This window comes from Gracilinanus agilis, chromosome 1 (assembly GCF_016433145.1).
Source record: "Gracilinanus agilis isolate LMUSP501 chromosome 1, AgileGrace, whole genome shotgun sequence".
NCBI lineage: Eukaryota > Metazoa > Chordata > Mammalia > Didelphimorphia > Didelphidae > Gracilinanus > Gracilinanus agilis.
In genome coordinates, this window is record NC_058130.1 from 476,407,440 (window position 1) to 476,430,675 (window position 23,236).

Sequence of the window (23,236 nt, forward strand, 5' to 3'; positions counted from 1 at the left end):
TTGTTTATGACAGTAGCATTAATTGTAGTTAGTCTTCATAAGAGAATATGTAAGAGCTAGGAATAGACAAACATGTAGGTGGAATAGATAGCCATCTAAATGGTGTCATTGGAAGGACAATTGGAGACATGACCTCCCCCGAAATAGCTCCCCCATTCAATTTCCCTGAAATTTCACCATTGGAGAGCCAATCCTTTCAATTTTAAAATATCCTCTTTGAAAACATTACCATATGCACTTATGAATTCGATTATGAATGGCTGTGGAAGCTGATTGAAAACAGGAATCTGAGGAAATTAGAGTTTTGATGGGATAGAAAGGAGGGAGTCATTGTGGAGAAGGGGCATAGGTTGGAGAAGACTGGTGAGGGCAATGTGCTGTATGGGGACATTGGAACCCTAAGGGGAAGAGAATAGAACAAGAGAAAAGAGATACAGAAAATGGCAGGCACTGAAAATAAATAGCCTATTTCATGGTTCAGTCAGAGGATAACTTTGAGAAGAATATATTACAACTAATTAATAATTAGGAATACTGTAGTCTGCCATTTTATTTATTTATGAGAATTAGAAATACTCCTCTGCTGCTACACACACACACACACACACACACACACACACACACACACACAAATATTTAAAGAATCCCAGGACTTAGGGTAGAAATGAAGCTAAGTAATTATCTAGTCCAAGATCTCATCTACTGAGTAACTGAACAGGTAGATAAATATCTTTGATGTTAAATGTTTTTTTCCAGTCATGTCTGACTCTTCTTGACCCTATTTCAGGTTTTCTTGGCAAAGATACTGAGGTGGTTTGATATTTCCTTCTCCAGCTCATTTTACTTATGAAGAATAGAGGTAAACAGAGTTAAGTGACTTGTTCAGGGTCTGAGGATGGATTTGAACTCAAGAAGATGAGTCTTCCCAATTTTGAGCCTCATACTCTATCTACTGCACTACCCATCTGCTCTTGAATGAATATCTAGCTTTTGTTTAAACTCCTCAGTCAAGGGACTTATTATTTCATGAGAACAACTCGACTTATTAGAATTTTATTCCTAATTTAGAATCACAACTTCTTATGTTGGAAATTAAAAGAGGGAGTAGAGAAATTACTTAGACTGGAGAGAACAGTGACAAAGAAGTAATCTGTTAGTGACAAGGTAGGCATAAGAACTAGATCTATGATTTCCTTTGCATAAGATACTCCTGGATAAAAAATTCTCTCTACCAGTCTTGGCCTGCACTTTTTTTTTTTTTTTAAACCCTTACCTTTCGTCTTAGAGTCAATACTGTGTATTGGTTCCAAGGCAGAAGAGTGGTAATGGGAGTCAAGTGTAGGCAATGCGGGTCAAGTGACTTGCCCAGGGTCACACAGCTGGGAAGTGTCCGAGGCCAGATTTGAACCTAGGACCTCCAGTCTCTAGGCAAGGCTCTCAATCCACTGAGCTACCCAGCTGCCCCCAAGCCTGCACTTTTTTTGAAATTTAAAGTCTCTAGAGCTGCCTAAAGCACTGAAAAGTGGACCATAGTCAGCAGATATCAGAGGCAGGACTTGAATCCAGGTTTTCCTGGATAGCTTTCCAGCTCTCTCTCTTAGCAAAGAGCTTAAGTGAGGACAATTCGCTTTTGTCAGCTGACGTTTTCTTCATACCAATCTTATGAATGATCTTGCCCATTTTATAGACAAAGAAGCTCAGGTTTGAGAGGTTGATGCCGAGCAACTACCAGGGCTGGGAAGTCTGCAAGACCTTCAGCATCCCTGGGGTATTTTCTCTCACACCTCATCCAAGTTCTGTGAAACTGTTGTCACTGAAGAAATATTTCTTTTGGGAACACAGTAGTCCATTTTCCTTGATGTATTTATGTTCTTTAGTAATTGCAGGGTGGCTTTAAAAAGGCCATTTTGTAAGCCTATTACAATATATAGATGGAGAAAGGTTCTCTAGCCAAATCAGAGATACACTTCTGGGGTGTGTGCAAGCATTCCGCCACACCTTGAGCCATAGGCACACCCAAGGTGTGTCCTGTCAGTTGATGAATGCATTGTCTACCACATTTGTCAGTTTGCTTAGTGTGAGTAGTTGTATTCATGTCTTCTGACCACTGGATACCCTCCACAGGGCTGGCCTTGGGGAACTAGGCTATAGCTGAAACAGTGTGAGAAAGGAAACCAGTTTAGGACTTCCAATGCTTAGCTCAGTGCCTGGCACATGGTCAACACTTCGTAAATACGTGTCGACTTCTAGTAAGGAATTTCAAATTCTGCGTGGACTCATTCTTTCTAATAAACGTCCTACTGGTGAGTTGTGACAGCAAGCCTCAGGGAGCTATGAGTGTGTCTGTGTGAATGTAGCAAAACTAGAACTAAGAATTCTGGTACCTGGGGCAGATTCAGTCATGGGGCAATCCAGAGACATTCTATCACACAGGTGGGTGCAGGAGCCTCCTCCCTGAGAGGAGACATGGGGATACAGATAATGGGCAGCAAAATGGTAAGATATTGAATGTACGAGAGTGGAGAGATGTAGAGTAGAAGGGAGGGTCCAGGATCCAGAACTGGGCTGGGACTGTCATGATACTCTGCGTTACAGACCAAATGGAAAACCATAAAGAGCAAGGGAGAGCTGCAGGAAGAAACATCCTCCTATAGATTGGCATCCTGGGTCAAAACCTTTATCAAATCCCTCTAGTCACAGGAGAGAGAATTTTTTTTTACATACACACATGTATGTACCTACACGCACATATATACATGAAAATACATTCATATATGTATATATGTGTGGAAATCTATTCACATATACATATGTGTTTGTGTTTGTGTGTAGCAGTGTAGTTAGGTGGTATAGCAAATAGAGTACTTGACCTGAAATTAGGAAAGCTTCTTTTCCTGAGTTCAAATCTGGCCTCAGATACTTACTAGCAGTATGACCTTGGGCAAGTCACCTAAACCTGTTTGCCTTAGTTTCCTCATCTGAAAAATGAGCTAGAGAAGGAAATGGCAAATCACTCCAGTATCTTTGCCAAGAAAACCCCAAATGGAGTCACAAAGAATTGTACATGACTGAAAATGACACATATAAGGTATTAAATATGTATATTCACACATGTGGATATTATTAGAGGATAATGTGTTTTATATTCATATATACATACATGTGTGTATAATTTCTAAGTATGTATTTATGGATCTCTCTGTCTCTGTCTTTCTCTGTCTCTCAGACTCTTTCTCTCTCCTTTTCTTCTTCTTTTCCCTTACCCTCTCCCTTTCTCTTTCCTCCCCCTTGTGTGTGTTATCCACACACACAAACATACATACATGTACAAACACCTACTAAGGAGAGGAAAGAGAGATTTAGAGAAAAAGGTGAAGGAGAAAGGAATATATATACACACCTGTAATACTGCTGTTTAGTTTCCCTTTGGAACTAACCAAAAAAAAAAAAAAAAAGTCTTCCCAGGTGCTATGAATAGATGAGTGCCCTGCACCCACATTCCATAAATGCCCACAAAGGATCATTTCTTTGGAACTAGAAAGAACCTTAGAAATCATGTAGTCCAATTCCCTCATTTTCCAGGCAAGGAAATTGAGACTCAGAGAGGTTAGGTGACCCATTCTAAATTTCACAGAAAGAGGCTGAGCCTAGATTCTGATCAAGAGCCTCTGATTCCAAATCCAACACTCACCCCAGCCGTCTCTCTTATAGTCAAATTTGTGCCACATTCCAGAGCATGGGAGTAATCCCCAAGAAAGAGTCTGAGAAAATGTCAAAGTGAATGAAGGGTCAGAAAGAAGGCAGGTTTGGGAGCAGGTCTGACTTGCCAAAAGAAACAGCAAAAAAGGCTCAGATCTGAAATGAGGTGATGGCATTCAAGGAGAAGACTCAGGTGCAAGTAGTCAGTGCCTTTAGTTAAGACAAGACTAATAGTTTCATAATAATAACAGCAACAATAACTAACATGTAGCACTTTAAGGTTTGAAAAGAATTTTGCATCAATAAATTCTCACAACTCAGTGATGCGGTTACTAGTGTCATCTCTAGTTCGTAGATAGGGAAAATGACAATGAAAGAGGCTATGTGATTTGCCCAGGGTCACACAGCTAGAAAGTGTTTGAGGGAGGATTTGAACCCAGGTCTTCCTGATTGTTCTATACCACCTGTTGGATCCATATTGCTGAGTGGGGTTCAAGCAGCAGTACAGAATTCCATAGTGCCCCCCAGAACACTAAGAGAGGGAGCAGTTAAAGTCAGTTGGACTCCTGGTATAAAAAGCCAGGTCACCCTTCTTGCAGGGTCCTGTTCCTGATCCTGGTGCTGACTCTTTGCTCTTGGATCTGAGCAGAGGGGCAAATTGTGTAACTCTGAACTGGGTCATTCTGTTTCTGACAACCAAAGCTGTTTTACTTTGACAGACCTTCAAGCAATATCACAGTTTACCTTAGTTTAGCTATCTAGGTTTAGAAAGAAGAATATTTAGAGGTTTAGATAGGAGATTAGCCATTCAAGATACATTTCCCCCTTTGGGGGGGAGGGGCTGCATTTGACATAGCTGTATTAGGTAGTTTCTCCTTACCTATGAATCCTAAGCTATTTTTCCCTCCTTCCCATTCCCTGATATCATTAAACCCTTATCATCTAGGAATGGTGTCTGGATACAGATAATTTGGGGAAATATTCACATCCTTTATAAGCCAAATTCTTCTTACTAGTGGCCCTGAAGTTAATCCTAACCTCTGAGCCAGCGAGCTTCTAAGACATCAAGCTTGACCTATTCTATCCTGTGGGGAAATAATGCAGAGAAAGATATCATCATAAGGAGTTTAGCCTTTCCCCACTTACCATCTTACCAAGCTGTTAACTGTCTTCCAACTGCTTAGAGGGAGGGGGGAGGTGAAAGAGTACTCCTTAAGTTCCTGCCCTTCCCTTCCAGTCAAACCTGCATGTGTCTCTCCAAAGACCTGGGATTAGGAAGACTTCAGGGTCACTGACCCCTGTCATCTTACAGTTTCCCTAATCCTACACCCCTCCATGGGAAACTGGGAGGAGACATAATTTTACAAGGCAAGTAGAAACAGAATGAAATGAAATGAAATGAAAGAGCTGTGAAATGAGAGATTCGAGTTATTTAGAAAGCCTTGAATAGCTGGGCTCATCTCCCACCCATCTGTAATGGCTGTATGACCTTAGACAAGTCACCTAAGCCCCCTTGGCAGCTCTCTAAAACTATCAGTTGCAGAGAAGGTATTAATGTGCAAGATCTACATTGCTAAAAGGAAATTCCCCAAAATCAATGAAATCACAGGTCCAGTTTTTAATTCCTATGAAAGCAACAAGTATATTTAAAGGAAGGAGTATTATGTATTTGAAACAATCTCCACAAGGTTTTATAGTGATGGTGAAATTGTGTATGTAAGCATTTATTAGGAAATCAAATGCTTTGTGATTATAATGGAGTATAATTATTATCATATGGCTGACCTGGGCATTTTCTGGGTAAATAGATGCCTGTTGACTGCATAATCGTATGAAATGGAGAACACACCTCCCCCAGGGCTCTCTCTTTATGAGAGGATGAGTAAGGGCCAACTAGAATAGTATTGCCTCATTATCTTGTACTGTGTAGACAGAGGATCCTTCTGGGAACACCAGAATGCAAGCTCAGGGAAGCCATTATGTCCAATGTTCATCAGTTTATTTCTACATCTGATGACAGTTATATTATTTTCCCAGGTTCCCTAGATTTACAAACTCCTCCAGTTTTACTTTAGGTATGTGCATCCCATTGTTTTTGATTTGCCAATTGGCTAAGAGGAAAACAAGATAAAAAATTAACTATTGCAACATATTTATCAACTTGCCCTCATCAAATCCCTGCCATTGTCCTTTTCCCTCCATGGCCACCCTACTAGTTTAGGCTCTTATCATTTCTCAGCTGAACTGTTTGTGATAGCAGCCTCTTCAACAGTCTTTCAGCATCCACCATTTCCCCTGAGTTGGTAAACAATCTAATCTAGATTTTACATGTACAATCATGTAAAATGCTTTTCTGTTATTAGTCAATTTGTGGAAGAAAACTAAAAAAAAAAAAAAATGAAGAAAGAAAAAGTGAAATCTAGTATGCTTTGGTCCGCATTCAGACTCCATCAGTTCTTTCTCTGGAGGTGGATGGTATTTTTCATCATGAGTCCTTGGGGATTGTCTTGGATCATTGTATTGCTGAGAATATCTAAGTCATTCACAGTTGTTCATCGTACAGTATTGCTGTTACTGTGTACAATGTTCTCCTGGTTCTGCTCACTTCACTCTGCATCAGTTCATGTAAGTCTTTCCAGGTTTCTCTGAAATTCTCTTTCTCATAATATCTTATAGCACAATAATTAATATTCCATTACAATCACTGACCATAGCTTATATGAACAAACAGGAAGTAATTTTGAGGAGAAGAATTAGTAAATGGGAAAAATCAAGGAAGACTTCTTAGAGGGAATGAGACCGAAGGGAACTCCCGATTCCAAGAGAGGAAGGTGGGGAGGGTGGGCATTTCGGTCATGGAGATCAGGAAATAGGCCAGTCTGACTGGACTGCAGAGTGTATGACAGAAGTCTTGTGTGATGAATGTAGAGAGAGAAATTAGAGTCAGATAGGATCCAAATCCTGTCTCAGCTGGTATTTACCACCACTGTGACCTCATCTCATTTGTCTGGAACTCAGTTTTCTAACCTATTCTATCAGGGAGCTAAATTAAAGGACATCCAAGGCCCCTTCTCCTACTAATCCTATTATCCTACAAGCAGCAAAGATGGCATGATTACCCTGCCTGGTGCTTATATTAAGTTGATATTGCCAACAGCAACAAAGAAAGCAAAATCACCTCTTAAGTTTTCTTTTTCCATCTCCACTTCATTTCTTTCCTAGGTTGAAACAATGGAGGCCGTGCAGGCAGCAAACATGGAATTTGCCCTCAACTTTTTCAAGCATATGAATCAAATAGATAATAATCAGAATATCTTCTATAGCCCTTGGAGCATCTCCTCTACCCTGACCCTTTTATTGCTGGGTTCTGAGGGTAGAACAGCAAAGCAGGTGGCAGAGGTAAGTTTGACTTGCATTGTATTCTTATGGTTGTATGGTCACTATGTAAAGACAAAGCCACTATCATCCTGAAAAACACTGGCCTACCAGAAATAAAGCCAGTGCTCATCAAATATGGATAAAGCAGAAACCTGTTATAACCCTTCCTGTTATTACAAATATTCAGCTATATCCAGGGATGTGCTGGAGCCAGCTTGAACCAGCTCAAGAAAGCCAACTCTCAAATTTTGGCAAATGGGGTAACTCAGGGCTTGATTTCTCATTTTGTTGATTCTATCTACTTAAAAGGTAAAAGAGAAAATATTAATATGTGGATTCAACCATGTGCCTTGATACATGTCAACTAATATATGAAAAGCCTGACACTATGCTAGGCTAAAGATGGATGATTTTAAAAAATATTTCTTAAATAATTAAATAGTTGAACGAATGCAAGCTCCATTGAAAAAGAGAATTATACAGTCAGGAATGCTTAATTTGGAGTCAGAGGACATGACTTCAAATCCCAGCAATGCTGTTTATTCCCTGAGTGACCTTGGACAAATGATTTTGCTTTACTGATCTTTACCTGCTTTATCTATAAAATGAAGAGGTTGAACTATATAGCTTGTAGAATCTGTTTTAGTTCTAAATCTATGATCCTCTGAGATCCTCAGTTCAGACACTTCATCCAAAACTACAGTGGTGTTTAAGGTGTTTCATCCATGCTTTTTTTCATCCTGTGTTTAGGTCCATTAATATAACATATTTTTCATTTTATAGCTCCTTATTTTTGTTAAATATCTTTTATTATCTGTTGACATTATACTGTAGTTAAAAGTGTCTGAGATTACAAGGCAGAAGACTGGGTATCAACTCCAGAGCTAATTATATGATCATGGGCAAGTCACAATGTCCTTAGACCTATGACTCCTCATTATTAAAAGAAAGAGGGGGCAGCTGGGTAGCTCAGTGGATTGAGAGTTGGGCCTAGAGACGGGAGGTCCTAGGTTCAAATCTGATCTCAGACACTTCCCAGCTGTGTGACCCTGGGCAAGTCACTTGATCCCCATTGCCTACCCTTACCACTCTTCCACCTAGGAGCCAATAAACAGAAGTTAAGAATTTAAAAAAAAAAAAGAAAGAAAAGAAAGAATTGTATATAGATAACTTCTTTATTCTGCTATTTGACTCTTCTCATCACCTGAAGAAGCAGAAAGAGATTATAGCTATATACCCATTTTCCTGATGAGCAGACTAGGGTAGACTCCAGGTAAAATTTGGACAAAATTTTGTTTCCAACTCATTGTTTCTTGGTCTTGGTAAATGGACACAGACCCATATAGCAAACTCTCCTATGCATAGAGAACAGAGATTTAACCAGCTTAACTTGGGGCATATTATAGGACCTGGATTGGGCAATTTGAACAAGTTTAGAATCAACACTGTTATTTTCTGGGTTAGTGAACATTACTTCATTAACATAATAATTACAGATACATCAGGAAATATACCTATTTCACTCTTTTAGCTGCAGGAACTGATATTCCATGTACACCAGATATGTTTCTAATTCAGCCCTGCTTCTCTCCTATAATATACAGTTCTCCTGGAAAATAATTTCTCCTTAGTACACATTGACCCATTTAGAAAGGACCCTACCAGGGGGCAGCTGGGTAGCTCAGTGGATTGAGAGCCAGGCCTAGAGACGGGAGGTCCTAGGTTCAAATCTGGCCTCAGACACTTCCCAGCTGTGTGACCCTGGGCAAGTCACTTGACCCCCCATTGCCTAAAAAAAAAAAAAAATAGAAAGGACCCTGCCCATCTAATTATGTCAAAATTTAATGCTTCCTTGATTATGTTTTTGTTTAAATGCAGGGAATTGCACAAAGATCACTTGCACAATGTCCCTAGACCAGTAACATTTTGTAATGCTTCTTCCTTTTTGCCCTAAAAAAAATAAGGAAATTCAACAGAAAATAATTTAGGCTTAAGCAATATCAAGGTCTCCATTTTAAATGTTAAAATCAGTCACAGTAAAACATCTAAAATTTAAAATTTTTTTAAAAATATCATTACCTTTAAAAAAAATCTTAGTATTCATTTTTCCCCCTTAAACACTTGTGGTGTCAAATGTTGATACTCTTTTGTTTCTTAATTTTCCCCCCGTGCATTTTAAACTTATCTCTATCCATAGATGCCATCTTTCTATTGAAAAGAAAAAAAGTGAATTTCCTTCTTAGTTCCCTAGGGCTCATATTGTTCATTATAATTTAGGAATTTTTACAGGCTTTTTAGTGTTTTTTTCATCTCTAAAAAAGTATTCTCCTTTTTTGGTTAGATCCATAGCAACCCCCCCCCCCCACCTCCCATGGGACCCCTTTCTTCCATACCAATAAAAAGGTTTTATAATACAGAAGGGGTTCTATAGAGGCAGTGATAGTTATAGTTACAGTTTTGTATTCATGGATTTTTTTTGTTGATTTTGCATCCTTCACTCAGAGAAATTTTATTTTTATTGTAAAGCAAAACAAACTTCCATATTGATTATTGCTATAAGAGCAAAGTCATACATTAACCAAAACCCCCAAATAAAATGATAAATACACTGATATGAAAGACCCCATCAGTTCTTTCTCAGAGAAAATTTTAAGAAAGGCAGAGACTAAAATGAAATAATCTAGTGACTAAACTGAAAATAAAATTCCATTCCTGTTCACTTCATCATTGGTCAGCTTGGACACAGCAGTGTCTCTCTGTGTTACAATTAGTCAGTGATTAGGAAAAGGTTTGGGGATTTTTGGAACAACTCTATAGGAGAGGCATTTCTTAATTTTCAGAATAGTTATTTTTACATTTGAACATTATTGTTCTTATATATTCCTCATTAAAGAGAGAAAGTAGGTTATCCTATAAGCCCATAGAGTAAACAACTTTATAGAAAGCAAGAGTAGGGAGAGAGGGCAAGAAATAACTGCTCTACTCTTAGGTTTTGGGCCTCAGAGACTTAGGGAGATAGGCCAAGGCCAGCTCTAGCTATGGAAGATTTATTATTCTTCAGATTATTTAGTTCCTTTCTTAAACTACTTTCCACATGACACAAGATAATTCTGATTCCAGTCAGGAGCGGTGAATCTTCAGGGGAGGATGTTGATTTTGTTGAATCAGGAGGAAGAATCCAAAGAGCAGGATTAGTCCCAATCCAAGAGATAGTGGGCCAAAATCTATAAAATGTGATTTGAAGGCAGAAGCCTCCTGGTAAATATTTAATGACTATCTCTCCAGGAAAAACAAAATGTATACACAACACAGTTTTTTAAGTTTAATTTGAAGTATTAACATTTTTTCCATCACTTCCTTAAGCTTAAATGATCAACAAAGCAATAAACCAAGCTCTGATTTACAGCATTTGTCAGTTTCTGTGATATAAATGCTCATGCTGAAAATTTAACACTCGTCTCTCCTCTTTTGGAGGTGGCTCCAACATATTCTTGTTTGAGGGCCATGAAATCTCTCCCCCTATTAAGAAAAAGCTCCATGCCCTATCTTCTGGAGTCTGGAAATTCCCGTTATTGAAGTCACTAACATGTTAGATAACTAAAGTAGGTCCCAAAAGACCCTGGTTAAAATATGTCATTTATTCATTTTGCCAATCAATGAATTTTTCAAATTAATTTCTTGACTTCTGAGTCCCTAACCAGAAGAGCATCATGAGCTAGATACATAGAATTTCCACTTGACAGTTGTGAATGCTGAAGGTTGAAATGATTCCATGGGGCCAAGGCAAGACATGAGGAGATGCTGATCAGAAGGAATAAATCACCAGTGACATGACAACTGATTTTGGCTTATAGGAGGCAGCCCTAAAGATAAGCTTTGTTTATTTTGCTTAGGACCTTCCAGGAGAACAAGAGGAAAATGAGTGTTTGATGTCTATAATTGTTTCCCCAATACAATAGGTTAGAAAAGAGAGGAGTAAACATAAAGATATAGAGGAGGGTAATAGTGAGCCAAGTTCTTTAGAACATCCTGCTGGTGCCTAATACACAATACACTTACTTTCTCTGAAGCCATCTCTCTTCTATTTCTGACCACAGGCACTTCAGCTTATTAAGACAGGAGGAGATGAGGTTGGTATTCCTCTGAGGACAAATAATTATATGGACTGTGGGATGATGCAGCAAACTCAGAAGAATCACTATCCTCTTGCCATTCAGAAGGTACCTCATGCTCTGTCCAACTTGTCTCTGCTTTGACTCTTCAACCCAAATTCTCTCCTTTCCTTTCTGCAATTCTCCTTCTTCCTCTCTTTCCTTTATCACTCCTCCTCCCTATCCCATCCATCAATACTGACACGAATGGATCATAGAAAATACTGGAATGAAGAAAACTTACAAATCATGTATTCCTATATTCTCATTTTATAAATGGGCATAGTAAGGCCATAAGATGTAAAGTAGGATATAATGAAGCAGTGCTGTATAATAAAAAGAGAGGTTTGGAGTTGGGGACTTGGATTTACCTTTCATTTCTGCCACTTATTACCTAGCTATGTAATTTGAGGCTGTAAAATGGAGATAACAAAATTAAACTGCCTCTTTGGGGTCTTCTTGTGGATCAGATGGAACAATGGAAACAAAGTACTTTGCCAACCATGAAGGTGAGGAGAACTGTGACTAAGTGGATGGAGAGTTGCCTGAGAGCCAGAAAGATGTGGGTTCTAGTCCTACCTCTGATCCTCTGAAGCATTTCTGATTGTATGGTCATACAGAATGTTTGTATATTTGCTGAATTACACCTAAAATGTCCCATTGTGTTTAAAACAGGAAACGCCAAGGTAGATTTTTAATCATGTATCCAAAGACATTTCAATAAAATATTTTAAGACATTTTAAAATACAATAAGCCTAAAGGTGGCTTATTTTTTGGAAAGAAAAACAAAAGGTCGAGAGAACCATTCAAATTTCATTGAATGTGATTCTGCCTAGATTCATAGACAGAGATGCTTTTTCAGTCTAAAGGATCCAAATGAGGAATCTCTAATCCTCATTTTATAGACGAAGAAAACAAAGTCCAGAAGGACTAGCTCACATGGAGAGTTTGTGGCAGAACCTGGGTTAAAAGCCAGGCCGGTCTCCTGGTAACTAGAGTTTTCTGCTAGGTTGATTATGATCTCAGTGAGATCACAGCGTCTAAAAGTTGGAAGAGACCATAGAGATCATATAGTCCAAACTTATCATTTTAGAGATGAAGAAAATGAGGTAAAGTGGAAGAAAAGAGACTGAGTAAAGGACAAGAAGGAAAGCGCCGTTTACAGAGTCTCCTAAGTGACACCCAAGTAGAAGACCTAGACAACAATCCAACCCAGGCATCAATCCAGTGCTCTAAGGCCTTCTAATCAGATGAACTGACTTCGAAAACTATGGAAGGGAGGGGGAAATAACAACAATCAGCAAAAACCTCAAACCCAAAAACCTTCGGGGAGAGTAGGTTAGGACTGGAAAGGTCCTCTGATAGCACAGAAATTCCCAGTGCGTTCCAGAGTGTCTTCTGGCTCTGGGATGGGTGAAAGAGACATGCTGAAAGCCTTAGGCAGGTTGAGAGAGTTGGTGCCTTGGACCTGGGGGAGAAGAAAGGAGCCCTCTCTATCCAAAATGTCCTTGTTTTCTATCCCATCTCTTAGAATTTTAGACTTAGAACTAGAAGGGCCTTAGAGATACTCCAGTCCGATTTCCTCATTTTACAGATGAGAAAACTGAGTCCCAAAGTCATATAAATAGCATTAGGTTAGACACTTAGCATTTATTAAATGACTATTATGTGCCAGGCCACATGGATACAAAGGCAAAGGATATTCCTGACCCTTGAAGACATCATAGTCTAATTGGTTGGACAACATGCAAACAACTATGAGCAAACAAGCTACATAAAGGAAAAATTGGAAAAGATCAACATAGGGAAGGCACTAGAGACATAAGAGGGATTGAGAAAGGTTTCAGGTAGAAGACGGAATTTTACAAAGTACAAAAGGCCAGGTCCTCTAGGCACAAATGCAGCATTCTAGTTCACTCTTCTTTTTTCTGTCTCAATATTTCAGCTGGCTAGGAGATGTTCCCATTTTGTCACTCTCTACTGACTAGACAAGCACCAAGACAAAGTGGAGGGTTTGTCCCTGTGAGCATTTTTGTGAATAGGATCAGCTCCAGTGGAACCCCTCAGGAATCATTAACTATCACTCCTTCCTGAGAGCCCTGACATGTTGCTGCTGATCCATCTCTGGGAAGTCTAGACTGCTTGAGGCAGCAAAGGGAACTCTGATGCATTGCATCAGGTAGTGGTGAGAACTCTGGATTTGGAATCAGAGAACCTGGACTCGAATCCCAGTTTCACAATTTACCATCTGTGCAACATTAAGCAAATCTTTTCCCCTTAATAGGCATCAGGTTCCTCATCTTCAAAACAAGGCAATTGAACTAGAAGACCTCAAAGGCAGGCAATCTGTTATAGTTAAAAGAGTACTGATTCTGGAGTCAAAGGAGCTGGGTTCAAATCCTGCCTCTGTATTACCTTAGGAAAATCATAACCTTCCTGGACCTAAATTTCTTCAGTTAACAAACAAGAAAATAGAGTAGATGGCCTCACAAGTCCCTTACGACTCTGGATCTGTGACCCCTGGAAACTATAAATGTTGTGATTCAAAAAAGAAATAAATTCATACCCTCAGGATTTCTGTACTTTTCATAGAACTGTTAGAAAGGACTCCCACCTCCCATAGATCAAGGTTGAGGCATCAATCCTATTTATATAGAGATTGCAAGCGGAGAACTGTAATTTATAAGTACCATTTTGGTATCTATAAGGCAGATCCTCTTGTGTGTGGCATATTCCTTAGTTGGAACTGGGTCACATTAGAAGAGGTAATAACTTGCTTAAGCTATTTGACAATTCAATAAGGTAAAACTTCAGGGTACTTAGAGGTTCAGAGGACTTATATAATTTTGAATTCAAAAATTATATAAATTTTGAAAGATTTCTTAACTTTTATTTTCTTGCATGTTATCTGTCCTTGTTGCAATTGTTTCAGTGTTTATCCTGTATTCTACAGTAAAATGCCAAGCCATAACTTCAGTAAGCATATTTTTAAACTTTACTTCACTGTATCCTATTCTTTCCAAAGTATAATAAGAAAAGATATCTCTGGTGAAAAAAAGTATTAATGTAAACTTTTCTGTTCAGCTCAAAAAAAAGTCATGGAGTATATTAAAAATAACTTCTTTTTCTTGTTCTTGTTCTTGTTCCTTCCTTTCTTTTTAAAGGCACAAGCTGAAAACAAAATCTTCTCCTCCTTCAAGAATATCAGTACTGCTATCAACCTACCTTCAGAAGATTATCTTCTTGAAAGTGTCAATAAGCTGTTTGGAGAGAAGTCCTCAAAATTCAGGGAAGTAAGTGAAGTCTATCCCATAGAAACTTCTAGTCCCTTAGGAGAAAGACAGAAAGGAAAAAAGAGACATAAGAGACATATATTTTAGGGGGAAACTGATTAATTATGGCTTCCAAAAATTTTATTCTATTCATGAATTTGCCTGAGGAAATTTTAGCCTATTTGACGCAAGAGTTTTCTACATAGAATCTTTTCATTCCGCTATAGAGTTAGACTAATTAAAATATATCCAATATTTTTCCAACTTTTTATACTTGAGTATTTCTAGATTATTCTGGGCAGTGTAGTATAATGGATAAAGAGCTCTTGAAGCCCAGAAGACTTGGGTCCAACATCTGATATATATGGGCTGTGGAACCTTACTTAGACAATTCACTTAATGCTTCAATATTTCTTTCTAAATCTACAATTGTAGGGAGGGCTCCAACCTGTTTTTATAGAGGTAATTTCTTTACCTGAGAGTTTCCTATGAGAATGAAATCAAAGTTTCAGTCCCTTTCCTATTTATATAAGAATGTATAAATTCAGCAGAGCTTCCATTTCATTTCACATGTTTAAAATTTCATTTCTGTATTTTGGTACGGAAAATACTTAAATCATTATGATAAAATTTTAGAAAACATGAACAGGCCTTTTGGATTAAGAAATTCATTGCATACAAATAATAGATTTTGTAACCTTACTACCTAGTGACTGATATCCTGATAAGCATACTTAGATATAATTTTTTTGGAATGACTCTTTTTGTTCCTATAAACCATTATAGTACCTTTTATTGAAAGCAAAGTTGTTGGAATTAAATTCTGACATTCGCACTTTTTTAATTGTACTAAATATGAGTAAAGATGGAGTTTTCTCAGCCTGTTTGGTAGGTGGCCAGAGTTCCACAAGACTCTCAAAAGATATCTTCCCTCCCTGCTCCAACCCTAAATAAACTCAGTAATGACAGCTGGTAATTGCATACCTGTGTCCAAATTGCTTCTTCTACTGATTATAGTCATTATACATGACAAAGAGTAAGGAAACTAGAAGAAGGGAACACTGTTTCTCACTTAGTTGTAGCTATCCTCTCTCTCTCCATAAAATATTCAGTCTCCCTTCCCCTCTGTAATCCTGCATGTCCAAGACAGTCAATCAAGAGAAACAACTAGGAGTGCAGTGCAGAGAGCACTGAGCCTGGAATCAGGAAGAACTGATTTCAAATCCAGTTTTGTATTACACCCTAGCTGTGTGACCCTGGGCAAGTCACGTGCCACCCCCCCTTCTTTGCCTCAGTTTTTTCAATTGTAAAACAGAAATAATAATAGCGACTACCTGTCAAATTTCTTTTAACAGCCAAATTAGAAAATATTTGTAAATGTGCTTAATTCAGTGCCTAGAACATAGTAGGCACTATAAAAATATTATTATCATTGTTTTTATTAGAACCAAAAACAACAGATAGGGAGGTGGCAAGAGGAACGAGATATTCAGATTCCTAGGGGAAAGACTTCTGTAGGCAGCTACCCTGCATACTCTTTGGTCTATTGCACACCTTTGCCATCCTCACTTCCAATTAGCCTTAGCAGATATTTATGTTATAATCCTCATAACTCCTAACCTTGAGGACAGGACCAGGATTTGCAGTTTTATCTCTGGTCTGATCAGAGAAAAAACATATGAACCTCGAGATGTTTTTACTTTTAAGGAATACCTGAGGCTTTGCAAGGAATATTTCTCTGCTGAACCACAATCTGTTAACTTTCAAGAAAATGCGAATGAAGCTAGAAAGGAGATCAACAGCTGGGTTGAAACTCAGACAAAAGGTAGGAAAATTCTCCTAGTGATGTCTTTCCAAATACAAAACTATGACTCATTGATACTTTTACACATATTTGAAGTTGACTTTCACTCCCTTGAAATTTAATTCAACAGATTTCACTGAATAAAATGTAAAGCTCTTTAGGGCAAAGAGAGTTTGGGTTTTGCATCTATTCTAGCATGGTGTTCTGTTCTTAACAGGGGCTTAATAGGAAGGAAGGAAGGAAGGAAGGAAGGAAGGAAGGAAGAAAGAAAGAAAGAAAGAAAGAAAGAAAGAAAGAAAGAAAGGAAGGAAGGAAGAAAGGAAGGAAGGAAGAAAGAAAGAAAGAAAAAGGGAGAAAAAAGAAAGAAATCAAGAAGGAAGGAAGGAAGGAAATCAAGAAGGAAGGAAAGAAAGAAAAAGAAAGAGAGAGAGGAAGGGAAGAACAAGGGAGGGTGGAAGGGTGAGAGGGAAGAAAGGAAAGAAGGAAAGAGGGAAGAAAAAAGGAAAGAAGGAAGGATGGAAGGAAAGAAGGAAGGAAGAAAGGAAAGAAGGAAGGAAGCATTTATTAAGTACCTACTATATGCCAGGCACTATGCTAAGTGCTACTATACCACTTTTATAGTTGAAGAAACTGTATTTATGATACAGATATTTTATTTGGAAAGCAGATTCCTTGCAAAGAAAGATTGTTTTGTTCTTTGTATTTGTTTCCCTGGTCCCTAGAATAGTACCTAGCACATAGCAGGAATTTAATGAATCCTCAGTTGATTGGCTGAATTGAAAAACAAAGACCAACTCAATATTTTTTTCTTTTGGTGAATGTGGCAGTATATAAATTTTTATTCAAAGTAGTGGTTCTCAAACATTTTCATTTCAGGAGTCCTTTACACTTTTAAATATAATTGAGGACTCCAAAGAGCTTTTATTTATGTGAGTTTGATTTATCAATATTTACTGCATTCAAAATGAAAACATACATTTAAAGTATTCATTTACTAGTTCATTTAAAAAATAATAAACCTATTATATGTTAACATAAATAACATTCATTTTTAAAGCTATTTTCCAGAACAACAACAACAAAAATTAGTGGAGTAGAGATTTGCAAAGTTTTCAAACATTTTCTTTAATATTTAGCTTAAGAAGAAATACAACTGCATTCTAAAATTTGCTTCTACTTTCAAATTTTGCGCTATGTTGTTTTAATTGAAGTATATGAAGAAAATGTGACCCATACTGATATGTAGTTGGAAAAAGGAAGAATATTTTAATAGACAAATAACATATTAGTATTATTATTATTAAAATAGTTTTGACCCCACAGAACAAATTTTGAAATGAACACACATGTGCTTTTATAACATATAAAGGCCTGGGATTATTTAGTTTTGAGAAGGAAATATTAAGAGGTGACTTAAAAGTTTTCAAACATAGGATGATTATAATGATGATGACTTTCCATCTCACTAAAGCTAGAACAAGGGAAAATAGGCTCAAATCACATCTTGAGTGATTTAGGTGAAATAAGAGAGAAATTACAGAAATAAGACATTTTTAAAAATTCCTCCCTTATTTGGTTGCTAGCTCCCTGATTAGGTGGATGTAAATTAGTTACCTAATTATGTTTGCTGGTGAGTTATATTTTATTTATTCCATTATAATCCCATTTCCACTGCCCCAATTCAGGTGTATATCAGTTAATGGCTAATTTTCTATCCCTGATATTGGTGCCAGGAATTTTGGGAGGTAAGGGCCATCCTTTTAAAGAAATTCTCACTTTCTCCTTTCTGGGTACCCTGTTCCAATCACAAAAATATGAGAGCACAATCTTAATTGTAGTTAAAATTACCTTTTGAAATTGGGTGGAGAAATAAAACCTTAAAATAATTTTTCTCATTTTATCTGGGATTTAACAAGCCTTAAAAAACAACAACAACAACAACCACCACCACCTAGAAAGCATCTTTGATTTCAGGAGTTGGGAGAAAGGGAATGGTAAAAGCTTTGCAAAATTTAACAGGCTCTTTTAATTTGATGGTCACTGGAAATACTCAAGAGGACACAGCTACTTTACTCTTCCTCTGCAGGTTTCAAAAATTTATCACCTACTGATTATCTAGAAAGACAAGGTTGGGTGACTAGAATTATACACCAGAACCTCACTAACTTTTATAAATAAACAATAAATCTTTGTTTTACAAAAACAAGCCCTTAGATTTCCTTTAGAACTCACCAAATAAACTATACTAGAACTAAATCATTACGTACAAAGATATTGCCCATCATTGCCCAGGTATAACAGTGAGTCATAAAAATTTAAGATCAATTTGTCATTTCCAATATTCTTAATTTCCAAATTACATGGGTTAAAACTCTTTCTAATCATGAAGACCTAGCAAAAGAAAACAAAACTATGTGGAAAGAGAATGCCACGTGTCACTCTCCTAATCCTGCCACTAGAATTGTCCTCTATTTTCAGTGAGACTAAATAAGATGAGCTTATATCTCAATACCCTTATTTTATTACAAAAGAGTCATTTTAGTTACTTTCATGATAGTCCCTAAATAGCGACATGTCCTAGAACCATTTCTATCTGAACCCATAAAAAAAGATAATAAGAATGAGATGGTGCTTATTATAATAATTCATCAAGTGTATAACCTTCTGTACAGGTAAAGTTCCAGAGTTGTTACCAGAGGGATCTGTGGATAGTGACACCAAGTTGGTCCTGGTTAATGCTGCTTACTTCAAAGGAAAATGGAAAACTCCATTCCAGAATAAAGCAAAGAGACCACAGCCTTTTCGAGTAACCTTGGTATGGAAAAATATAAGATTTCATATCACATTATTATAACCTATAGAATGGAAAATAGACCAACACAGAGAATATAACTCTTCTCTACTTATACATTTTACAACTTTGCCTTCTCCATTGATCTTTTTACACCTCTTAACTTTACTAGTATCTCTCCCCACCTTCACTCCTGAGATGGATTCCCCAGTCCTAGTTCTGCCTGCTAAATCCTAACATCCCCTTCCTTCAAGACTCAGTCTGGTCACTTATCATCTTTGAAGCTGTTCAGGATCCTTGCAACTTGAAGGAATCTCTCCTTGAAAAACTGTGCTTAACTTCTCTTTTGAGCTTTTCATAGGCCTTGGAGCTAGACGTAGCCCTTTGTTATGACTTAGTTCAACTCCTTCATTCCACAAATTCATCACCTTCTGACATGTCTTATGGCTATTCATGCCTATGTCTCCCCACTTCTATTAGAAAGACTTTAACTGCCTTGAAGGCAGAGATCTTATATGTTAAAAAGAAAAAAAAAACCCAAAGCTTTGCAGTTCTAGTTCTTATGGCAAAGTATTTTTATATAGTTAATTAATAAATGCTTCTTAGGTAGATTTTAATTACAAAACTTCCAAGTGTCATGCACTAAGTTGCCAATATCACACTAATTAATCATAATAATAAATAAGACATTTTGTTTTATTTGAAGGAGGGAATTTATCCCTCCTTAAACCTGAGGGTCTTGGTCCAATTTCCCCTTTTACCATCTCTAGTTGACTATCTCTGGTTAGATCACAGTTCTCTTGGTTTCAAAATAGTGTGTTTCACTTACATGTCAGTCCAATTTCATATTCTTTTTTATCGGTTTTAAGAAACAGACAAATTTTGGATTGACACTATAGATACTGCTAAACACATTCCTAGAAAAATCTGCCCCCCCAGAAGAATTTAATAGGCTATTTTGCTGTTCATTTTTCTAGTACTCTGTTAACAGAAAGGCGAGATGTGCCCATTAACATCAGTTCACATTGCCACTTGTGTTTCATCAGATTTTTGTTGTACTGACACATTGTCTTCATTTACATAGTTGTAGTCTTTGTTCATAGTGTTCCTTTGACTCTGTTTTGTTCACACTTTACAAATCTTCCCAAGTTCCTCAGAGTTTCTAGTAAACTAATATTTTATTTTATAGCTATAAGTTAAAACTCACTTGACCATTGCACAATTTTTCCTCAGCTTTTTGTCATTACAAATAATGCTGTCGTGAATATTTTGATATTTCCATGGATCTTTTCTTACTGCTATTAGGCTTTTTGAAGGTATACACATTGTTCTGAGATTGTTAGGTCAGATTATATGAACAATTGAATAATTTTTGTTAGATAACTGCAGTTTTTAGCCAGAATGGTTTGACCAAATCACAGTTTCACCAGTAATGAAGTAGCATGAATGGCTTCTAACAGCCCCTCTACCATTGATTTTTTTTCTGTTTTTGCCAACTTGATGGATACAAAGTGGTAACTCAAAGTTGCTTTAATTTGCATTTCTTCAAATAACCATGAATAATTAGCAAATTTTTCAAAACCTATTCAACAGCTCTTACTGATATAATACTTTAAGGTTGGCAGAGCACTTCAAAATATCTCCTTTTATCTTCATAGCCACCTGGGGAAGTAGAGACTATTATTATTTTCATTTTATAGATGAAGATTCTGAGATAGATAGAAGTTTAAGTGTCTTTACTGACACAATTAAGAATTTCCCAAGGTCAGATTTGAACTTGGGTTGTTCTGACTCCAGGTCCACTGTGCCACCTCGCTTCTTTTTTTCATATTCTTTGATCACTTGTCTAGGAAAGACCATCTTTTAACTTTAAAGTTTTGTATCAGGTCCCTACAGATTTTGGATATCAGTTAGACTTTCACCATAGCAGTATAATGAAAAGATGTTTAATATAAAATGTTTAATGTGTTTCATTTATATTCTGATTCTCAAACATCACATTTCTCTTCATTGTATTTTAGACTGAGCGTAAACCTGTACAGATGATGTACCTTCAAGCTAAGTTGCACCTTGGCTACATAGAGGAGCTGAAGTCTCAGATTGTGGAAATCCCCTATGCTGGTGAAATCAGCATGTTTGTCCTGCTTCCTGATGAAATCGCTGACTCTTCCACTGGGTTGGAACAGGTAAGGCAATTAGGACCTAAATCTTAATGATCAATGCTAAAAAATAAGATGATCACATTTATTTTTAGAAAATGTATGTCTGAAGTTATGTTCGGAAATCATGTTACATGAAATAAAAGTTTTTACTGAAACTTTTATCCAAAACCTTAAATAAAATGTCTTGGAAAATGCAGTAAATTCTATCTTCCTGCAAATATTTTACATGGTTCCCAAATCTTCTTTTCATTCCCATGATACTAAGCTAAAATTATTTTAAGTAGAAGAATGCATTTTAAACACTACAACTAAGAGGCTTTTAAAAAACACTGATGTATCTTGTATTTATTTTTGTGTCTACAGCTAGAAAGAGAAATAACCTATGAAAAACTTACTGCATGGATAAACATGGCCACAATGGAGAGTAATGATGTTCATGTGTTTCTGCCCAAGTTCAAGATGGAAAAGAATTATGAATTAAAGTCCATCTTGCAGAGCATGGGAATGAATGATGCATTTAGCAAAATTCAAGCCAATTTTTCAGGAATGTCAGAGAGTAACGATCTCTTTCTGTCTGAAGTGTTCCACCAAGCTTCAGTAGAGGTCAATGAAGAGGGCACTGAGGCAGCTGCTGGCACCGGGGCTGTCATGACAGGACGAACTGGCCATATTGGACTCCAGGTGGTTGCAGATCATCCTTTCCTTTTTTTTATCATACATAAGAAAACCAATACTATCCTTTTCTTTGGCAGATTCTGCTCCCCCTAAAATGGAAATATCCTGTCTTTGCACAGGATGTTACACCATGAGCAGCAAACCTCAAAACTGTTATCTAGCAGTGCAAAAGCCCAGAGGCTTTTCATTGTGTTCCTGTTTCTCTGGGCAAGTTTTATAGATTAGAAATGATTAACTGCTCTCATCACTTTAATAGAAATGGAAGGAATGATATGCACATTTGAGTAGGATGAACATTAGTTTATTTTGGAGTATAGTTTTCCTTGTGTTGTTTATTATTTGATATGGTATTTTATAAATATTAACAACCATTTACTGAATACATAACTGATGGAGTCACAGTCTGCCAATAGGAAAAGTAACATGCTAATAATGTATTTAGACTTTGTGTCCTGCAGTTATTGACTAGAAAATGTCCTCTTTCACCAATTCCAGGGGAGAATTAATACAACTAAAATGTACAAAGAAAACAATTTTGAAGGAAAATCAAACTACAGTATATGTAAATATATGTCATGTAGATTTTTAATATCAGCATAGAGTTGTGTGTAGAACTAAAATGACAAAACAAATATAAATAATGTCAATGAAATTATTTGTTTGTTATATTTTCATTAGGCCTTTGAGCATTAATAATGTAATTTTTTTTTCAAGTAGGTAGGCAACAAAGATTTATTAAATCCTGACTCAATGACAGCTACTGTGCTTAGGCTTATATACATAAGCAAAAGAAAAAGACAGTTCTACCTTCAAGGAGCTAACATTCTGGGGAAGCTAGGTGGATACTTTCTAGCTGTGTCACTTGGGCAAGTCACTTACACCAATTGCCTAGCCCTTTCTGCTCTTCTGCCTTGGTACAAATAAATAGTATCAATTCTAAGGCAGAAGGTAAGGGTTAAAAAAAGGAGAGACAACATTCTAAAAGGGGAAGGGAATAAATATTTATTTTAGTACTCGCTATGTACCAAGCAGTCTGCTAAGTGTTTTTATAAATATCATATTTCATTCTCAAAATAACCTTTCAAGAAAGGAGTTATTTTTTCTATTCAAAGTTTTTTTATTTTCTAAATTATATGCAATAACAATTTTCAACATATATTTTCTGAAACAATAAGATCCAAATTGCCTCCCTCCCTCCCTCAGAGATGGATTATATGTGTGTTATCATGCGAAGCATACTGCCCTATTGGTCACTGTTGTAAGAGAATACTCATATAAGACGAAAATCCCAAAATAAAACTGT

General features: G+C 37.0%; 1 protein-coding gene across 1 annotated transcript; it reads left to right on the forward strand.

The window, feature by feature from the left end:
* Positions 1-6,930: 6,930 nt before the first annotated feature.
* SERPINB2 (serpin family B member 2) lies at positions 6,931-22,026 on the forward strand. The gene is made up of 7 exons (XM_044657913.1): positions 6,931-7,098; positions 11,175-11,297; positions 14,394-14,522; positions 16,209-16,326; positions 18,978-19,120; positions 21,118-21,282; positions 21,622-22,026. The coding sequence occupies exons 1-7, from the start codon at positions 6,931-6,933 to the stop codon at positions 22,024-22,026; spliced, it is 1,251 nt and encodes a 416-aa protein (XP_044513848.1).
* The last annotated feature ends 1,210 nt before the right edge of the window (positions 22,027-23,236 follow it).

What these genes read in the sequence shown, in the direction of transcription:
- SERPINB2 (XM_044657913.1), top strand. Translation starts at nt 6,931, where the DNA reads ATGGAGGCCGTGCAGGCAGCAAACATGGAATTTGCCCTCAACTTTTTC. An exon ending in ATCCTCTTGCCATTCAGAAG is followed by an intron (nt 11,298 to 14,393) that starts GTACCTCATGCT and finishes TTCTTTTTAAAG; the next exon opens with GCACAAGCTGAAAACAAAAT. An exon ending in AGCCTTTTCGAGTAACCTTG is followed by an intron (nt 19,121 to 21,117) that starts GTATGGAAAAAT and finishes ATTGTATTTTAG; the next exon opens with ACTGAGCGTAAACCTGTACA.